This window comes from Pleurodeles waltl, chromosome 12 (genome assembly GCF_031143425.1).
Source record: "Pleurodeles waltl isolate 20211129_DDA chromosome 12, aPleWal1.hap1.20221129, whole genome shotgun sequence".
Taxonomy (NCBI): Eukaryota; Metazoa; Chordata; class Amphibia; order Caudata; family Salamandridae; genus Pleurodeles; species Pleurodeles waltl.
The window spans coordinates 91,634,810-91,652,701 of NC_090451.1; the positions used below are offsets into that span (position 1 = coordinate 91,634,810).

Below are 17,892 nucleotides of genomic sequence, written 5' to 3' on the forward strand. Positions count from 1 at the left end.
AGTAGTGACTAGCGAATCTGGATTTTCAGTAACGAGGTAAAACCAAACTCCTGGTGGTTTTCCCTGTGCACATTTTTGCTTATTAATTCTTCTCAACTGTACCCAGAACTGGAACTGAAGAAGGCCATCAATGCATTTCAGTTCTTTTACAGGCAGCAATTTCCAAGAGGGTTGATGTTGTTGATGCTGGAATCTCATGCACTCCAGAGTGGAAGTGTTTTTGACTCAGAATTATTTTTCGTCATGTGAAGGTTTTCAGAGAGGAGTATGACAGTCATTTGCTAAAGCAACCCCACATTGCCTATAGCTCATGACTCTGAGAAACCTCCTTTTAAGCGTCAAAAACAGGTACAAATGGTCTGGGCCTTTAGACTAACAATGAATTTATGTGTGCATAGTTTTTATCAGGATCCTAGGAGATTCAGCTCTTGAACTTCTACAGTACTAGGCAGTGGCGTAACGCTGATGGCGTGGTCCTTAATGCATGCAACGAAATGGGCCCCCTAAATGGATATTGGGTACAGTTTACCAGTGTTATCCAAGGGCCTAGGAGTCACTGCTCCTGTTGCACCAATGGTAGCTGTGTCACTGCTTATGGGTCTCGAAATCCTCCATTCTACCTGCTTTTCTTTCTCTACTTCTGTCTCCATCCCTCTCTTCTATCTCTCTCTCATGCAGTCTCCTCCTATTACCCTTTCTTTGTCTCTCTCGACCCCACTCTTCTGTTTCACTCTTTCTAATCCCCTTCCTCACTTCTCTTTTTACATCCTTATTTTTGTCCCTTAATTGTTCTCCTCCCTTGTCTCATCGTTACTTCTTTTATCTTTCTCTCTGATCCTTAACTCCTTCCTTCTCCCACTATGTAATGTTTCACACCCTCTCTACCTTTAAACACTCATTTTCTTTCATTTCTTCCATTTCTCTCTTAGCTTCCACTCCCTCTATTCCCGACTCCATTCCAACCTCTCCAAAAAGTAAACATAAGCCATACCCCTCAGACTGTGAGCTTGACAAATGCTAAAAGGGTAGCATCTAAAATTGCTACATCTAGTGCAGGGCAGACTAGGCTTCCTCCCACGTCTGGGTCCTGGTGCCAGTGCACCACCTGCACTACGGGTAGTTACGCCCCAGGTAGTAGGAGTATGACGTATTAGTGACACATTGACCAAAGCCTTCCGCTACACCCCTGCCCCCCCTCACCGCAGGTGGGGGAAAACCACAGCGTCCCAGTGGACCTCCGCCCTCAACTCCAACTAACCCAACCCCTCAAGACACCTCGAGCAAGACACTTGCTATTTCTCAGAGTGGACCCTCAACTGCACCAACAAGGTCGTCCCCACAAGGAACTCCAACACCAGAAGTTACAGCAAGCCCACCAGCTGGGTCTCCCTCAAACTCTGCACACTCAAGAGAGAATGCAAAGGGTGCACGAGCAAAGACCCAGCGGACCGCACCGCCTTCAAAGGAGAGCTCAACAGATACAATCTCTGCCTCAGAGAAGCCAAAAAAATGCCCTACTCAGCCACATCGAGGAAAGCATACACCGCTACAAGGAACTCCTCAAAATCGTCCAAGAGTTTTCCTGCCCAGCAGCCACCGGAAATACCATCCAACCCTACCAAACCCCCTGCGACATGCTAGCTGACTACATCCATGAAAAAATGACAGCCATCTATAGCAACTTCCACCCTCAACCCACCAGCATCAACACCTATTTACCCCATCTTATGACACACCCATCCACGTGATAACCGACTGGAACCCACTGTCCATCCAGGAAACAACAGCCCACATTAATTCGACCCACTCCTGCTCACCTAACTACCCATGCCCCCACTAGACCTTTAACCTGGGCCAGAGAGAGATCAGCAGCGTCCCGGTGCTCATCCTAAATGCCTCCATCAGGATGGCCACCATCCCTGGAGCATGGAAGCAAGCAGAGGTCAAAACCGCTCCTGAAAAAGCCATCCGCTGACCCCAGTGAACTAAAAAATTACCACCTGATCTCGCTGCTCCCTTTTTCCAGTGATGGTTCTAGAATGAGCCTTCAACTGACAGCTCTCTGAACACCTGGAAGAACATAAGCTACTGGACACCTCCCAGTTTGGCTTCCACGCTAACCACAGCACCGAGACTGCCCTGATTGTCTCAACGGATGACATCAGGTCCCTTCTTGACTGGGGTGAGAAGGCAGCCTTAATCCTCCTCAACCTCTCTGCCGTGTTAGACACAGTCTCCCATTGCACCCTCAGCTCAAGACTCTACCACATCAGAATCTGAAGCAACACCCTCAAATGGATCCATGCCTTTCTCACAGGTCGCAACCAGAGAATCCGCCTCCCACCGTTTACCTCAGAGCCCAAGAACATCATATGCAATGTCCCCCAGGGGTTCCCACTCAGCCCCACCCTCTTCAACACCTACATGACGCCTTTGGCCATGATTGTTTGTTTCCACGAACTCAACATCGCCTCATTCGCTGATGACACTCATCTCATCCTCTTAATCTCTGAGGATCATGCAACCCCTAGAGCAAACTTCAGCAACACCATGACCAACATCGGCAAATGGAGGAGATCCAACTGCTTGAAACTGAACATGGACAAGACAGAAGAGATCATCTTTGGAAGCAATGAATCACCCTGGGATGACTCCTGGTGGCCCACCATGCTCGGACAACCCCCTACCCCATTTGACCATGCCCGTAACCTCAGCATCATCATCAACAGTAAACTCATGTTCAAATGACACATAAACCCAGTGGCCTCCTCCTGCTTCCACATCCTCTGCATTCTACTGAAAATTATCAGATGGATCCTCATCGACCCCCGAAAAACAGTAACCCAAGCCCTTATCACAAGAAGACTGGACTACGGAAATACCCTATATGCCGACTTCCTGCCCAGCTCCTCCACTGCCTCCAAACCATCCAGAATGCCGCAGCGAGACTCATCTTGGACCTTTCCAGGTGGTCCAGCATCACCCCACCTCAGAAGTCTCCACTGGCTGCTCACGCACAGGAGGTGCAAATTCAAGGTTCTCACCCTCGCGTACAAAGCCCTACACAACATCGGACCCAATCTCAACAACCACAGACTCCACCAGTCTCCAAGGAACTCCGTTTCACCTCCCTCGCCCTCGCACAAGTCCCGTGTATCCGCTGCAGCCACTGCATGGGTCGCTCCTTCTCCCACCTTGCTGGTAAGGTCTGGGATGACCTTCTCCTCCACCTACGTACCGCATGCACCCTTCCCGAATTCAGGAGAGAGCTCAAACCCTGGCTCTTTAAGGAGAGACAACAAGTTGGCAGCAACAACACTCAGGGGGTCATTTCAACCCTGGCGGTACAGGACCGCCAGGGCTGAAATGAAGGAAGCACCGCCAACAGGCTGGCGGTGCTTCCAGGGTCATTACGACCGCGGTGGAAGCTCCGCGGTCGCACCGCCGGAGCTGGCGGTTTCCTGCCACAGTGGCCCCGGCAGTAGTAATCCGCCAGGGCAGCGCTGTTAGCAGCGCTGCCCAGGGGATTACGAGTCCCCCTACCGCCAGCCTTTTCCTGGCGGTTTGAACTGCCAGGAAAAGGCTGGCGGTACGGGGAGTCGCGGGGCCCTTGCACTGCCCGTGCCACTGGCATGGGCAGTGCAGGGGCCCCCTGACAGGGCCCCATGCGGCTTTTCACTGTCTGCCTTGCAGACAGTGAAAAGCGCGACGGCTGCAACTGCACCCGTCACACAGCCGAAACACCACCGGCTCCATTTGGAGCCAGCTCCCATGTTGCGGCCCACATCCCCGCCGGCCCAGCGGGGATGTCATAATGGGCACCGCGGGAGTGCGGCCGAATTACAACTTGGCGGTTGCCGCCCGCCCGCCGGCCCAGCAGGGTTGTCATAATGGGCACCGCGGGAGTGCGGCCGCATTACAACTTGGCGGTTGCCGCCCGCCCGCCGGCCCAGCAGGGATGTCATAATGGGCACCTCGGGAGTGCGGCCGCATTACAACTTGGCGGTTGCCGCCCGCCAATGTTGTAATGAGGCCCTCCGTGTCTGGATACCCCCCCAGGGGTGATAAGTCGCTCTTTACAAATACCAAATGATTGATTGATTGTCTGAGAGACTCCGGGGGTCTTTATGACAACAGGCTGGCGGTCTTTTTTTTTGTATTATGACCATGGCGGTTACCGCCATGGTCATCCGCCGCTTCTCCGTTCCGCCCGCCAGGGCGGAGACGACCGCCGGGCTGGAGACCTGGGTCTCTAGCCCGGCGGCCGTCACTATACCGCCGGCGGTATTTTGACCCGGCTTACCGCCGTGGATTTCCTGCGGTTTGAACCGCCATGAAATCCATGGCGGTAAGTACTATCAGTGCCAGGGAATTCCTTCCCTGGCACTGATAGGGGTCTCCCCACCCCGACTCCCTCCCCTACACCCCCCACCACCCCTGCCACCCCCCAAAAGGTGGCAAGGCCCCCCTCCCCACCCCGACATCACAGAACACACACACACACGACACGCACGCAGGCATCACCAACACACACACGCACACACACCGGCATACATGCCTACATCCACACACACAGTCAGACACGCACACCCATATACAAACATACACGCACACATCCATACAGACTTTCATACAGACATACACGCACTCATTCCCAAAACACGCAACACCCCCGCAAGCATACACGCACTCACACACCCCCTCTACATACACAGACGCACACCCCCATGCACCCACACAACACCCCCCCACCCCCCTCCCCTAATGGACGATCGACTTACCTGTTCCGTCGATCCTCCGGGAGGGGACGGGAGCCATGGGGGCTGCTCCACCGACACCACACCGCCAACAGAACACCGCCGCGCCGGATCACAGGACGTGATTCGGTGGGCGGTGTTCTGTTGGCGTGGCATGAACTGCCCTAACAAGACCTGCCTGTGAATCTCAGTATTTCTAACAGGCCAGTCGATCTCTCATACAGGAATAGTTATAGAGAGCTCAACATGTCTTTGAGCAAGAAACTCAAACATTTAGCATTTCAGGAGAATTTCCATTACAGCAAATATCTCCAGTCTTGGTCACTTTACCTATGGACATGGATAGGTGTTTCATTGGGTTATACGCCACTCAAAAACCAAACCCCTTGGCCTCCTTGGGGCCCCATTATGATATGCCCGTAAATCAGCCCAGCATTCCCACCTGTAAGAATTACTAATACCAGAAGCATAAGTAATTGGAGGGTGACGGAGATTACCTCTCACTATGATTGAGACCGTTAGGTTACTGTAAGATAGGGGAAAATACTAGGGAAATATGGGATACCATTCTAAATTCCAGTGGGCTACTCATCATTTTGGCACTGGAGATTATGCCTGCGTGGAGCAGGCAAAGTCGGTGGTTTAAACACATTGGGTATGTTTTAAATTTTAAATTGGCGGATCTTGTAGTTTGTATGATGCTGTTGCTCTTATTATGGGGTCTTTCAGAATTACATGGGCACTTGTAATACTGCCCTAGGTTTTATGGTCAAGGTGCTGGGGTGCCAGATAACAGAGCACATACTCTTTTCTCACTGTCCAGTTTCATGCTGTGCATTAAATTTGTTTAGTAAATTTAACAAGTGGTGCTATGTTGGAGCTGTGAATGATCTGTCTGCTGAATGTGTTCTGTCCTCATGTTTCAGACGTAAACGAGTGTGCTGATCCAGTGAACTGCATCAACGGCCTGTGTGTGAATACACCCGGTAGCTACTTGTGCAACTGCCCACAGGACTTTGAGCTGAACCCTACGGGAGTAGGGTGCGTGGGTAAGTAAATCTTTCACACTGTTACCCTAGATGCAGAGAGGAAGTGGTTTGAGTTCAGGATTCCATTAGACTGATGCAGCCAGGACACATATTGAATGTACTGGTTTATGAAAGCATTTTACAGGCTATTGATTTTTGTTAATTCTTAGTAGTAGTTTTGGGGTTATTATAATCACAGTGTCACAGTAGGCAATAAGGTATTGCTTTTCCTAATAATTTGAGGAATCAAAGTTGAAATTAAAATTGGATTCTGGCAATCAATAAAAACCAGGCCAGCTAATAAATCACAAAGTAATGAATACTCTGAATACTTGTTTAGAATATTCTCTTCATATTTATTTACTAAACATGTAGCTTCCGGCTACTCCAGCACATTTGTTTGTATCATTTAATGTCTGCTGTGTGGTTTTCCATAACATGTTTTGGCTCATTAATCCAGCAAAACTTCAATCTGTTGTCACTGTCTCATGATTATGGAACAGTGTTCATCGAAATAAGTGGGTTATGAATAAGGGGGTGCAGGGAGAGGGACGGCTAGAACTTTGCTACTTTACCTGCTGTGCTCTGAATGTCTGGTGAATTGTTATGAGCTGGTTTGTTTATGCACTTCTGAATCCAAAGTCTTATGTCTGACTTCATAAAAATCTACAGCACTGTATTTTCTTTGCATTCTAATAGAGCAAAACAATTGTTTTATGAACTCTATAGTATTCCCTCATCAACCAAAAGAGTCAGCTCCAGGAAGGCTGGTGGCCATGAAAGCTGGAAGGACCTTGAAGAGCCAGTCTCTAACCTGTGTTCATTGTGCCACAATCCAACATACTTAATAGCCTTTCATGAGCTCTCACCGGATGTGAATTTACTCACTCATAGTACATCCATATGATATAAAACTATCTTCTTTTGGCTCGAAAAGTGGCTAATGATACTGTTTAGTCTACTCCTACCATCCTTTGATCTTGGAACACATCTAGTATTTTCACCCGAATAGAGGTCCTCTTCTCTTTTATTGTAATTCTAAGTCTTTCAAGCTAACCTTCTCTCTTGTCTTTGCCCCATTATTCAGATACTCGTGTTGGAAATTGCTTCCTGGACACCCAGCCCAGGGGAGATGGTGGGATCTCTTGCAGCGCTGAGATTGGTGTTGGTGTCACCCGAGCTTCCTGCTGCTGCTCCCTGGGGCGCGCCTGGGGCAATCCTTGTGAATTTTGTCCATATGGAAACTCAAGTAAGTTAGTAATTACCTTGTAATCTAGGACAGCTTTTCTGTTTCTAAATTCCTGTCATCGCCACCACTTGCTATGATAGCAGTTCTGGCACACGATAACACATTTTTATAAGGGAACAATTGATTGATTTTGTAATGGACTCTTTTTTGCACACTTAGTTGATGTGGTTGATAGCTATGATTATCCCATTAAATCTTAAGCTATCTACATTACACTAAAAAATACGATGCCAGCAACTTTCTCATAAATGTTTGACACCACAATTAACGTTCTGTGGAAGTAGGCATCAGAGGGGAACTGCTGTCTATGTTGCTGCCTGTTATGGAGAAAATATGAGTTTTGAATCTAGAATTACATTGAGAAGGGCGGAGAGAGAAAAAAGAAGACCCAGATCGGAAAAGTGAGAGTGAAGAAGACAGAGAGAGCGTGTGAGTGGGAAAGAAAGAGTGTGTGAAAGCGAAAGAGGTAAAGACCTAAGATGAGACTGCCCGTGATCATTGCCTTCTCAAAAAATGGCCCGTCTTTGATGCACCAGGCCTCCGTAAGTCAACAGCATTAGTACTTAATCTATTTCCTCTGTATCCAAGTGTCAGAAAGTGCACAGGGATAAAGAACGAGCGACCAAATATCCACCGTTCAAAGCTGACATCTATACTGAGTGTGATTAGCTGACCACCCTCACTTTTGAAGGCAACGTGCCCTTTGTGCCCCAAAGCTCTATTCTGTAGTAGTAATCAATGTGCAGATAGAACAGTCTCTCTACGTAAACATAAAACAGATAGATGATCTGTTAAAATTACATATACGGTGGCATTATTATAAGCATGGACCTTCAGGTTAAAGGGATAAAGCTGAAGCCTCAAGACAAGATGAGCTCTGGCCCTGGTGCCTTATAATTACAGCACCCATACGCTTGAAGCATAACACTTCAAGAAGCCAAGGCTACAGGTCTGCTATATCAATAAAGCCCTAACTCTCCTTTTCTGCACAGAACAAAACTTAAGCAGAGGTATAACTTTAGTTTTTATTCTTATTAATATTTGGGAACACCTTGGACAAAGGACTTTGTATGTCCACAGGAGTACCAGTCAATACGATAGGGGTTCTGATTGATGGGTTATTACTTAGTTGGATTTGTAATATAGTTCCTCCATTTAATATTTTCCTTGTGTTTCTTTTTGTGCAGCTGAGTACAAGACCCTGTGTCCCGGAGGAGAAGGTTTCCGTCCCAATCCAATCACCGTTATTCTAGAGGGTGAGCAGAAGTTGATATAAGCTGCTTCTTATACCACACCTATGTTGATGCTCCATGCAGTGTACACACAGAAGGGTCACTTCAAAAGGTTTTGCTTCAGAGGGCTGAACACCAAGGGTACAATAGACAAAAAGTCTGCTCACAGCACAATACTCATCATTTTCTCTGTATGGGATTCACTAGTTATTCACAAACACAACAGCATTGTTACAATAGGGAGGGAGTTGGCGCTGCTTCACACAGTAAACAGTGGTTAACCTGGGAAGTGAATCTCCATCCCAGCATTTGAACTGGCATTGCAACCCATATCCATTAAAGTGCATGGTGCCACACACAAGCCACAAACTGTGGCTCATTATGAACAGCATCGAGAGCATGCAGCTCCTGAGAGAGCATGTAAGTCCTCTCAGAACTCCCATAACATCCATACCCTGCACAAACACAGTGCATGCTGCAGTAATAGACGGCTTAAAAAACTCAACTGGCAACTGCATCCTCTCATTCAATGCAAAATGCAGGCCAATTTTGAGCATGAAACCTGTAACATACTCTGAGAGGTGATAAAAGATAGATTGTGTATTTCAAAAATTCAAAAACAGTACAGATAGCTAGATAGATAGATAGATAGATAGATAGATAGATAGATAGATAGATAGATAGATAGATAGATAGAATATGTTCAACCTAATTATGCCAACAGCTACTGCCACCAAAAAATCTAGCTCTCACTAAAATCTCCATTGTCACATTTTGAATATTACCAACATGTGGCTGCTGTAAATCCTTTCAAGATTATGGATCTAGAAATCCCAACTGCATCTAAAAAAAGGGCCCACCAAGTCTTCTTCGAAATGTACAAACACAATCATCCCAAATAGGAATAATGAACAGCACAACCATGCAGAGTTGAGAGTAAGGGTTCATCTGGAATTCCAATGTTCTTCTATCACATCTGTAGCCAGATAAGGAGTTGAGCCTTTACAGCACTGGGTACTTCCACCCGCAAGACCATGGTTTAAAGAGCTCAGTGTGAGACAGAAATCAGGTGGCCTATTATGCAAAATCACTCTTAAACTAGGCATCACTGCACTGACTGATGTACTAAGCTTCATGCAGGTAAATTCAGAGATTGATAGTCACTCCCTTTCTCGGAAGGGCTGGAAGTGAATGTGTCTGATACACTGTGCTTCGACCACAATCTGGCAACACTCAACACTGGCCTGAGATTCACTTTATACTCCCTACTTTGTCACCTAGAAGTGCCAGGAGTGAACACAATTCATGTAATAATGGTATGTCTGGCTGTTGTAGATATTGATGAGTGCCAAGAACTCCCAGGCCTCTGTCAAGGAGGAAACTGTGTCAACACCTTTGGCAGCTTCCAGTGTGAATGTCCACTGGGGTACTACCTGAATGAAGACACCCGGATCTGTGAAGGTAAGCAAATCCCTGGTTAAATTCACTGCTAGTTTTTGAAAAATGTAGGTGCCTTTTCACCTTTGTCAGATACTGTGAGTTGATACTCTGCTGTATCTTAGCTACTTTATATATTTAGATATCTAAAACCAAATGTCCTGAGATGATTGGAGTGATTATATAGTAAAGAAACAAAGAATGGAAGTTTATCTTGAATTTAAAGCTATTGCTTTTTTGTTTTTGATACTATCTTGGTTGACAAATTTTGTACTCCTGTTGTCACCCGCCTTTTTTGCTGTTCATCATCATAAGGGAACATTCTTCTAGATGTCATGGGCTACCAGGAAGAAACTGTGCTGGCTGTTTACAAGAAGGCTATAGAACCCCTAGAACAGGTTGCCTTGTCTTAAGTGATGATTATCTGATCCATGCTTCTCCTTACTTATCCTTTCTTATCTAATTATACCAACTTATCATGGATCTTCACATTGGCCCCCATATGAACCCCAGTTTATAGACACTTGTATGTGTCCCAGGCCTTCTGACTTCTGCTGTTGGCACTGATACTGTCACCTTGGAAATCGGCATGTTCACGGATCAAATGTCGCTCTGAGTCTATAACTTTACATTATTGTTCCCACTTAACAATTGACAGTGATGTACCAAAGCCTTAGGCCCACATTAAGACCAGGCTGCCAGGCTCATTTCAGACACAAAGGAGAGCGGTGCCCGAAACAAGACTGTAGGATGAAATTCAATTATAAACACTGTCGATAAATGTCCATATAATATTAACTATGAAAAACCTGGTACAAATTGGAAGGTAAAATGTGCAAAATGCAGTGGAGAATTTATGCACAGTATCTGTGTAGTTTCCCATTCTGAGGTGTTAAATTCATATCTCAGTGTAAATTTCTCACCAGTAATACCCGGGTTTGCAACTTACAACTGTGACTGTGGGTAAGTTGTGTTCCAAATACTCTAACAATTGTATGTATATCACATGTGCATTGGTTATGCATGTATTTGATTGTTTCAATAAAATCCTTTATGGCATTCAGTTACCAAATATTTAGCTTGTTTAGTAGGGATCTGGCCTGGACTGGTCCTTGAGCAAGGCTATAAGTATGGTCCTTGGGTAAAACATGATGGACTAGAAAGTAGCCAAGAGTACTTACCAGAAGCTGGGACTAATGTAAGAACTCTAATCATCACATTTGGCTACTGAGCTTCACAGTACACGGAACAGTACTCCCAAAATGCAGTCCTACCTGTAATGTTAAACACTAATATAAAACATTGAGCTGAGCAGAACAGATTTTAGCAATGGATACACAAACATTCTCAGTGATTAGAAAGCTAGTATCATTTTAAACCTTTATTAGTATGAGTTATGGCCTCGGAAGAAAATAGGAAGCCCTAAAATTAATTTTAAAACATTGTTTTCTCTGCTTTTGTTGTTATTCAGATATTGATGAGTGCAGTGCTCACATCGGAATCTGCGGTCCTGGCACTTGCTACAACACGCTTGGAAACTACACTTGTGTCTGTCCCCCAGAGTACATGCAAGTCAACGGAGGAAACAACTGCATGGGTAGGAATGGACATATGAACCTTACTGAACGACTGAGAAGTGTAAACTAGTGCAACTGGAGCAGTGCCTGCTGCAACTATAAACTGGTGCTCCACTGCTCCCTGGTGTTTTCAGTAAATTCTTGTCAGTGTATTTTTTAAGTTATTTGAAACCTTTTAAAAAGCTTCCCACTTGTTTCCTTGTGACTTTTTTGCCTTTTGATGTTTTGCAGACATGAGGAAGAGCGTGTGCTATCGTCATTATAATGACACCTGTGAGAACGAACTGTCTTTTAACATGACCAAGAAAATGTGTTGCTGCTCTTACAACATTGGCAAAGCGTGGAATAAGCCCTGCGAGCCGTGTCCAGTCCCAGCCAGTAGTAAGTATGACCCTACAACCAGCGCACTGCAGTAAATATTAACCCTTGAACAATTTAGAAGCTGTGTGAATGTGCCTAGAATGCAGACTGTGTTTTATGCCCTCTTCTAGCTACCAATAAGTATGTGAGTAGTCACTCAGTTGTAAACAAAAGGATAGAACAAATACTTTAAGCTATTCTATGTTCCAGCCAGCACTAGAACCGAGCCAAGAACAAAGACATTGAGCCCTCTCCTGTTCTGCTCTGCAGCAAGACTAAGCCTAGATCAAGCATTGTTAACTACGCCCCTGCACTTAAACTTCTTAAGTATGAGCCTAGACCAACCATTGTATCTATGCCATGTGCCTACCAGTAGTAGGCATGAGCCTACAACAAACACTTGTGTTCTGCCCGTCACTAAAATGATGAAAACAAAATTAGCACTATAGGGCAGTAAATCATGGCTAGGAATTTGTGTAAGCCTAGAAAAAGCTTGCAAGTCTATAACTATCCATGAGAGTTATGCCAGTGCTAGCCAGCACGAAAGATGAGGCTACAGCAAGCCTTCACCACAAGGTGATAACTCTTTCAGAAGTAAGCACAGACCTTTAGGAAACACCTCTTTTCCTCTTTCTTAATTGTCACAGTCTGACCTGCTGTTTCCCATTATGTTGGCATTTATTGCACAACACAAATCTGTTCTGATTCTGTTACTGTATTTTTGTGTGTTTTTCTGTACATTGTTCCTATCCATTGTAATGTATTTTCTATAAAAACTCTATAAAGCGATCTTATATCCTATAGGGCAGTAGCGCTATGTAAAACTGATTCATAAGCATGCTCATTCTAACACATTCTGTTTTTACTGCAGCTGAATATCAGTTCTTGTGTGGGAATCAGGCCCCTGGGTTTATCATCGACATCCATACAGGAAAACCCATTGGTGAGTACATGTGATAGCAATCACACTTCATTACCTTTTTTGGTGATGGAACCTTCTGTTAGTAGTGATTTCTCAATGGACCACAAACACAGCTCATGATACAGCAACTGGGTAAAACCAATTTTTTTAATGTACCCCAGCAATGTAATGGAAAGTATCCGGCATGTGACAATCACATAATTTATCTCTTTTTGCTTGTTAATGACTTTTAATTGCAATATGAACCTGTAATAGATGTACTTGATTTCCATTACTATGAAATTTAGACGCCGACAATATATTGCAGCATCCTTAAAACTGTGGCTGATAGGCCATCTGCATTGCCTCGGGCACATTTAGGGTTGCTTATGCTCCCATCTAGAGGTGTCCTGAGCTGAGGATTCAGGCTGCACTATTGCTAGGAACAGAAGCAAGAGAGATTTGCATATATCTGATCTCTTTGTTGAGTGGCACATTAGGTGAAAAACAATAGACTAGAATGTGGCTCAAATGATTGTCAGTGGCTGGAATCAATGTACACATTTCTTCCATCATTTAGTGTTTTGTTGCAGTGGTCTTGGAAAATCTTGGAATGGTATGCCACTGTAGCACTGATTTGTTTCTTGTTGAGCTGGAATTCTCTATGTAAGTGCAATTGTCATAAGTCTAGGGATTCCTAATGTTAACCAGATAGTTATACAGATTTGGCGGCTTCACATGTGAGGTAACTGTGGTGCAGTGGGTTGACTCTTTAGTGTGGTGTGACATGACATCAGTACTTTATGGCATGGACTAACTGCAAACACCAAATGACGTGCAGGTTATTTTTGTATATTACTAGACTAGTCATTTAAAGTAATTTATGACTTTTGAGATATGTGTGTAGGAGGCTGCCTTGAGTTGAGGGTAGGAAAAAGGTTTTAAATTTACTCAGCAGAGGTAAGGTACTAAAGCAGAGTCATCACTCTACTGAAAGAGAGGCAAAGATAATCCTCAGGAAATGTACAAGGTGCATAAATATTGCTTCACGAACAATGACTTCGAGTCATCCCAAGGAGACCTCTTCAATGTCCCAATGGAGGCTGACAAAAAATCAAAAACTGTTGATAGTTCTAAAAAATATAACCCCATATTTCTTTCCGAAAGAGACAAATGATAGGACAATATAAGAAAAAGTTTACAACAAAAGAACATATTATTTCTCTCAAAGAAGGAAGACTTTACTGACATATTAACATTGATTAATATAATATAGATCCCTGCTCAGCAATGCCTACGTTTAGTATTTGATGTAATGTTAACTTAACTGAAACCACTGGATAGTTGGAGATTAAGATAAAGAAAAAATCTTAATAGTGAACCAGTCCCTTTATCAGCTAAAGTGCTTTTTGTTCCACCAATGGTCCATGACCCTTGGCTACTCTTCAGTAGATACTGAGCTATCTCTAAGATATTTTCATTTTCAGTCAATCCTGAACTGCCCTTGAGACACACATTTACTTTCAATATATATTCAATAGATATTGAGCTGTATTCTTTGATGGATCACAATAGGTTCCTGCCTTATTTATCTGGTTGCTCTTGTAGAAGAAAGAATAGATGGGTAGGGTGTGAGGAAATGCTTCAGAAGTGCAATCAATCATTCTACCTTCAGCAGCACAGCAGCATTGTTCCGTAACATTGCTTGTATCACCCCATTGTGAGTGGTGCTCTGTAGTTCTTTTTTTCTAATACACAGACTGTGCCACTGACTAGTACACCATGGTTTCCTTTGGATTGCAGCCAACTCCACATTTCTCGGTTCTGTGACAAATCTTTATATCTATAATACATAATAAGTAAACAAGAATATGTTTTATATGTTGCTCATTTTCGTAAGCCCCTATAATTTGTAGGTCTATTATTATCACTCTCACCAGACCTGCTTGTTCCTATTCAAGCACCTCCAGTGTCTTGTTACAGAACAGACAAAACAATAGTTACAAACAGGAAGAATCTACGTAGGACAGGAATGACAAGCAATTCCTGTTCTGAAATATTTTATTAGTCCATGCCTTAAATTAGAGAAGCATTCAATGAGGTTAAACAACAGCCTTTAAAGTGAACAAACCTTAAGACTAAATACAACACAGTATGAAAATCTACGGTATAAAAACATCAAAGATAATATTTGTATAACAGGCAGTTTAAGAATAGAATCTGCAATAATAGGTTTAGGTAGGGCTTCAGAATCACTCCAAAAGTTCTTTTCTGCATTTCAACTCACACATCCTTAGGTAGGCATTATTTGGATACATGTCTGTCATTCTGAACAACAGTATTCTTGAACTCCCTATTCTCCTTCATGTACAGATATCGACGAATGCAGTGAGATCCCAGCAATCTGCACCAATGGTGTCTGCATTAACCAGATTGGCAGCTTCCGGTGCGAATGCCCAATGGGATTCAGCTACAACAACATCCTACTCATCTGTGAAGGTAATGACTACTCGTAAAAGGCACGAGAACGGTACAAGCATGCAGCTTTTCTATATGGTGAGAAATTTATTCTCCAAAGGGTAGTACCTAGAGGTACCTTTCTCCCTTAAGGAAGTGTTTGCACTAGAGGCTGACTTAGCAACATGTGTCCTGGCTTCTCTTAAAGTTTGATCATTTTATTTATATGCAGTTCCAATGCAATTTATTCATTCTTCTCAGTGCAAATGGGCACATTGTCAAATCATTCCCTAGCTTGGAGGCAATGATTGTGACTGGTAGGAGCAATCTGGTGCCTCCTTGCTGATAATGCCTAAGGCATCTGCTTGTGGTTTCTTTACTCTGGGTCAGACCCTGAGTACAGGTTTCAGTTTGAAGATTTAGCAACATCACTGTTGTTTTGCCAATCTTCAGCAAATGCTTCTGTGGCTGGAGACCAAAGACAGATTCTGTGTGGACGATTATGTTTTTATGTCTTTCTTACCTCTATGGGGAAAAAAGACATTTGCAAAATGCTGATCAACTGAACCTTGATCTCAGTTTAAGGTGCCCTTTCTGGAGACTCACATTTGGATCACATAGAACCTCTTTCTGAGTCCCGTGGAGTTTGGCTAAGAGGCTCCGGCCAGTAGCTCTGGCCACTGGAGTTATGGATGATGGGAGAACTGGTAAATCTGGCACAACAGTAATACTGGATGTTATGAGCGGGATACAAAGTTCCTTTTAAAAATTGAAAATTGCTGGTGGAATTGGCAACCGTGGACCACTTGTTCATTCCTTATTTCTCCCTAGCATTTCACTCTGTCAAAGTCCATGCAATGTCGAATGGCATCCAGTGTGTCAAGTCTGCCATGTTTACTACTGTGTTTAATGTATTCATCCATTGAATGAATGCCTGCTTAAAGCCTTAGCCGCGACCACTGTTCGATGTAAGTCTCTATGGTAAATTGACTCATCTATTATGTGACTTCATTCTGAGATTGCATTTCCACTTGATCTGTATTCTGCTTTTTGTGGTGTGTTCAGTGTTTGCTTTTGAATTCTTTTTGATTTACCTGCACAGTTCAGAACGCAGCATGTGTCACTTGCAGAAAGCTGTATGTGGTTCTTGACCTACTGTAATGTTATATTTATATATAGTTAGGGGAAGAAACAAAAACAAAATATAGAAACGCTGAAGTTATACCACAAACACAGATCACCAATTACCTGGCAGTATGGAACCCAAGAATAAGTCCTGGACGCAATTGATCAGGTGACCAAGTGTCCTCATGTACTGAGGCTTCTACTACTGAACCTCTCTGTTAAAAGCCCTGCCACACTTCACATTTTTGCAACAGTGTTGATTCAGTTTAAATGGACGTAGATGTAAAAACTGAGTTATTTCTATCTTTGCAGACATCGATGAGTGCAGTGGTGCAGAGAACCTATGCCAGCGCAATGCCGATTGCATTAACATCCCTGGAAGCTACCGGTGCGAGTGCTCAACAGGTTACAAGCTGTCTCCCAGTGGAGCCTGCGTGGGTAAGCAGTAGAATTTGTCAGAAGCCCCCGAAATTTGGCTCATTATGTTTCTGTATCTGCTCACAATAGCTGATTAGAACTACCAAGATCGGGTCTCAAGACTCATACAGTAAGTGGCCATCTACCGGAAATCCAGAAGGGCAGAGAACAGGCATAGTGTGTTTGGCAGCAGTGCAGATTGCACTCACATGTAGGCAAGTAGCAATCAGGTACAGCACAAGCAGATGCAGTCCAATTCTCAGCAGCCTTTGCTCACGGGGAGAATCAAGTGTTGCAATGTAATCTTCACTGACAGTAGTGCCTAAACTTCACATACACTAATGAACACATACCCACACAGCAGGATAATTTGCACAGAACTGTGAGCATCAGTGCAGGCTTTCTTTAGTCACAAAGAACAGTTATAGAATGTGTCTTGTAGTGGTGCATGCTCTCCTTACACAGACATCAAGGCCTGCACAATGCAGGCAATATTCAAATAATCATAAATGGTCTAAAGAGAGAGGTGCATCTTCAGTTCATGCTTCACTAGCACTTTCACAGATTTACTGATGATGATATGTTGACCTTCCAAAGTGTGTGTGATGAAAACCTGTGGCTGTACCACTGCAATAAAATATGCGCCTAAGCTCTGACCCTATCATAGTTCACTGCTGACCTTTAGGTCTCGAGACCTCAGGGCTAGTAGCCCCTTACCATAGACAGTGTGAGAGAATGAGTGATACCTTAGGTTTTTATCCCCTAGAGTTGACTGTGAGGACCTTCTACTGGCTTCAGCAAGGGATAATCAGTGGTTTAGTCACTTGACGTCAACATCTAATGCATCATCATCATCACCGGTAGGAACAGCATTAATTGTTAGACATGACTGACATTCCCTACCATCATTTTAGATATGCTAAGCTGTCCTTCATGAGTGTCCCTCACTTATTACAGCTTTGCGTTCCTCAGGCCTACTAAATTCAAAACCAAGGTTGCCCCTGCAGGACGTTCTGCTCCCCCCATGTGTCCCTGCTTCTGTGCCAATCAGCCATTACCAGCATAGTCCTTTGCAGAGATGTGGGGAAGCCACAATGTATGCCACAGTGCCTACAGCAAATACTCACCTGTCTCTGAGAATTTATTTGATCTTTAGTGGAGATTGAGCTGTCTCTTGAGATTTTGTTTCTCTTAAGCTGAGAAATGCTAACTATGCTTAGTATGCTGACTTCTGGTCTGGCACAAGCATGGCAGTCGCAGTGGTCTCGGTAACCCCTCATGAGCCTATGAGGTCCAGACTGTTACTTCTTCAAACATTATTACACTAGATTGCTTCCTTGGATCTGCACCAA

General features: G+C 44.1%; 1 protein-coding gene across 1 annotated transcript in view; it reads left to right on the plus strand.

The window, feature by feature from the left end:
* LOC138267693 (fibrillin-2-like) overlaps nucleotides 1–17,892 on the plus strand; it is a 367,800-nt gene that overhangs the window by 288,588 nt on the left and 61,320 nt on the right. The window contains exons 35-43 of the mRNA XM_069216842.1: nucleotides 5,684–5,806; nucleotides 6,873–7,034; nucleotides 8,222–8,290; nucleotides 9,602–9,727; nucleotides 11,175–11,300; nucleotides 11,512–11,661; nucleotides 12,512–12,583; nucleotides 14,915–15,040; nucleotides 16,436–16,561. Coding sequence (XP_069072943.1) covers nucleotides 5,684–5,806; nucleotides 6,873–7,034; nucleotides 8,222–8,290; nucleotides 9,602–9,727; nucleotides 11,175–11,300; nucleotides 11,512–11,661; nucleotides 12,512–12,583; nucleotides 14,915–15,040; nucleotides 16,436–16,561 — 1,080 coding nt within the window. The remainder of the gene's footprint in view (nucleotides 1–5,683; nucleotides 5,807–6,872; nucleotides 7,035–8,221; nucleotides 8,291–9,601; nucleotides 9,728–11,174; nucleotides 11,301–11,511; nucleotides 11,662–12,511; nucleotides 12,584–14,914; nucleotides 15,041–16,435; nucleotides 16,562–17,892) is intronic.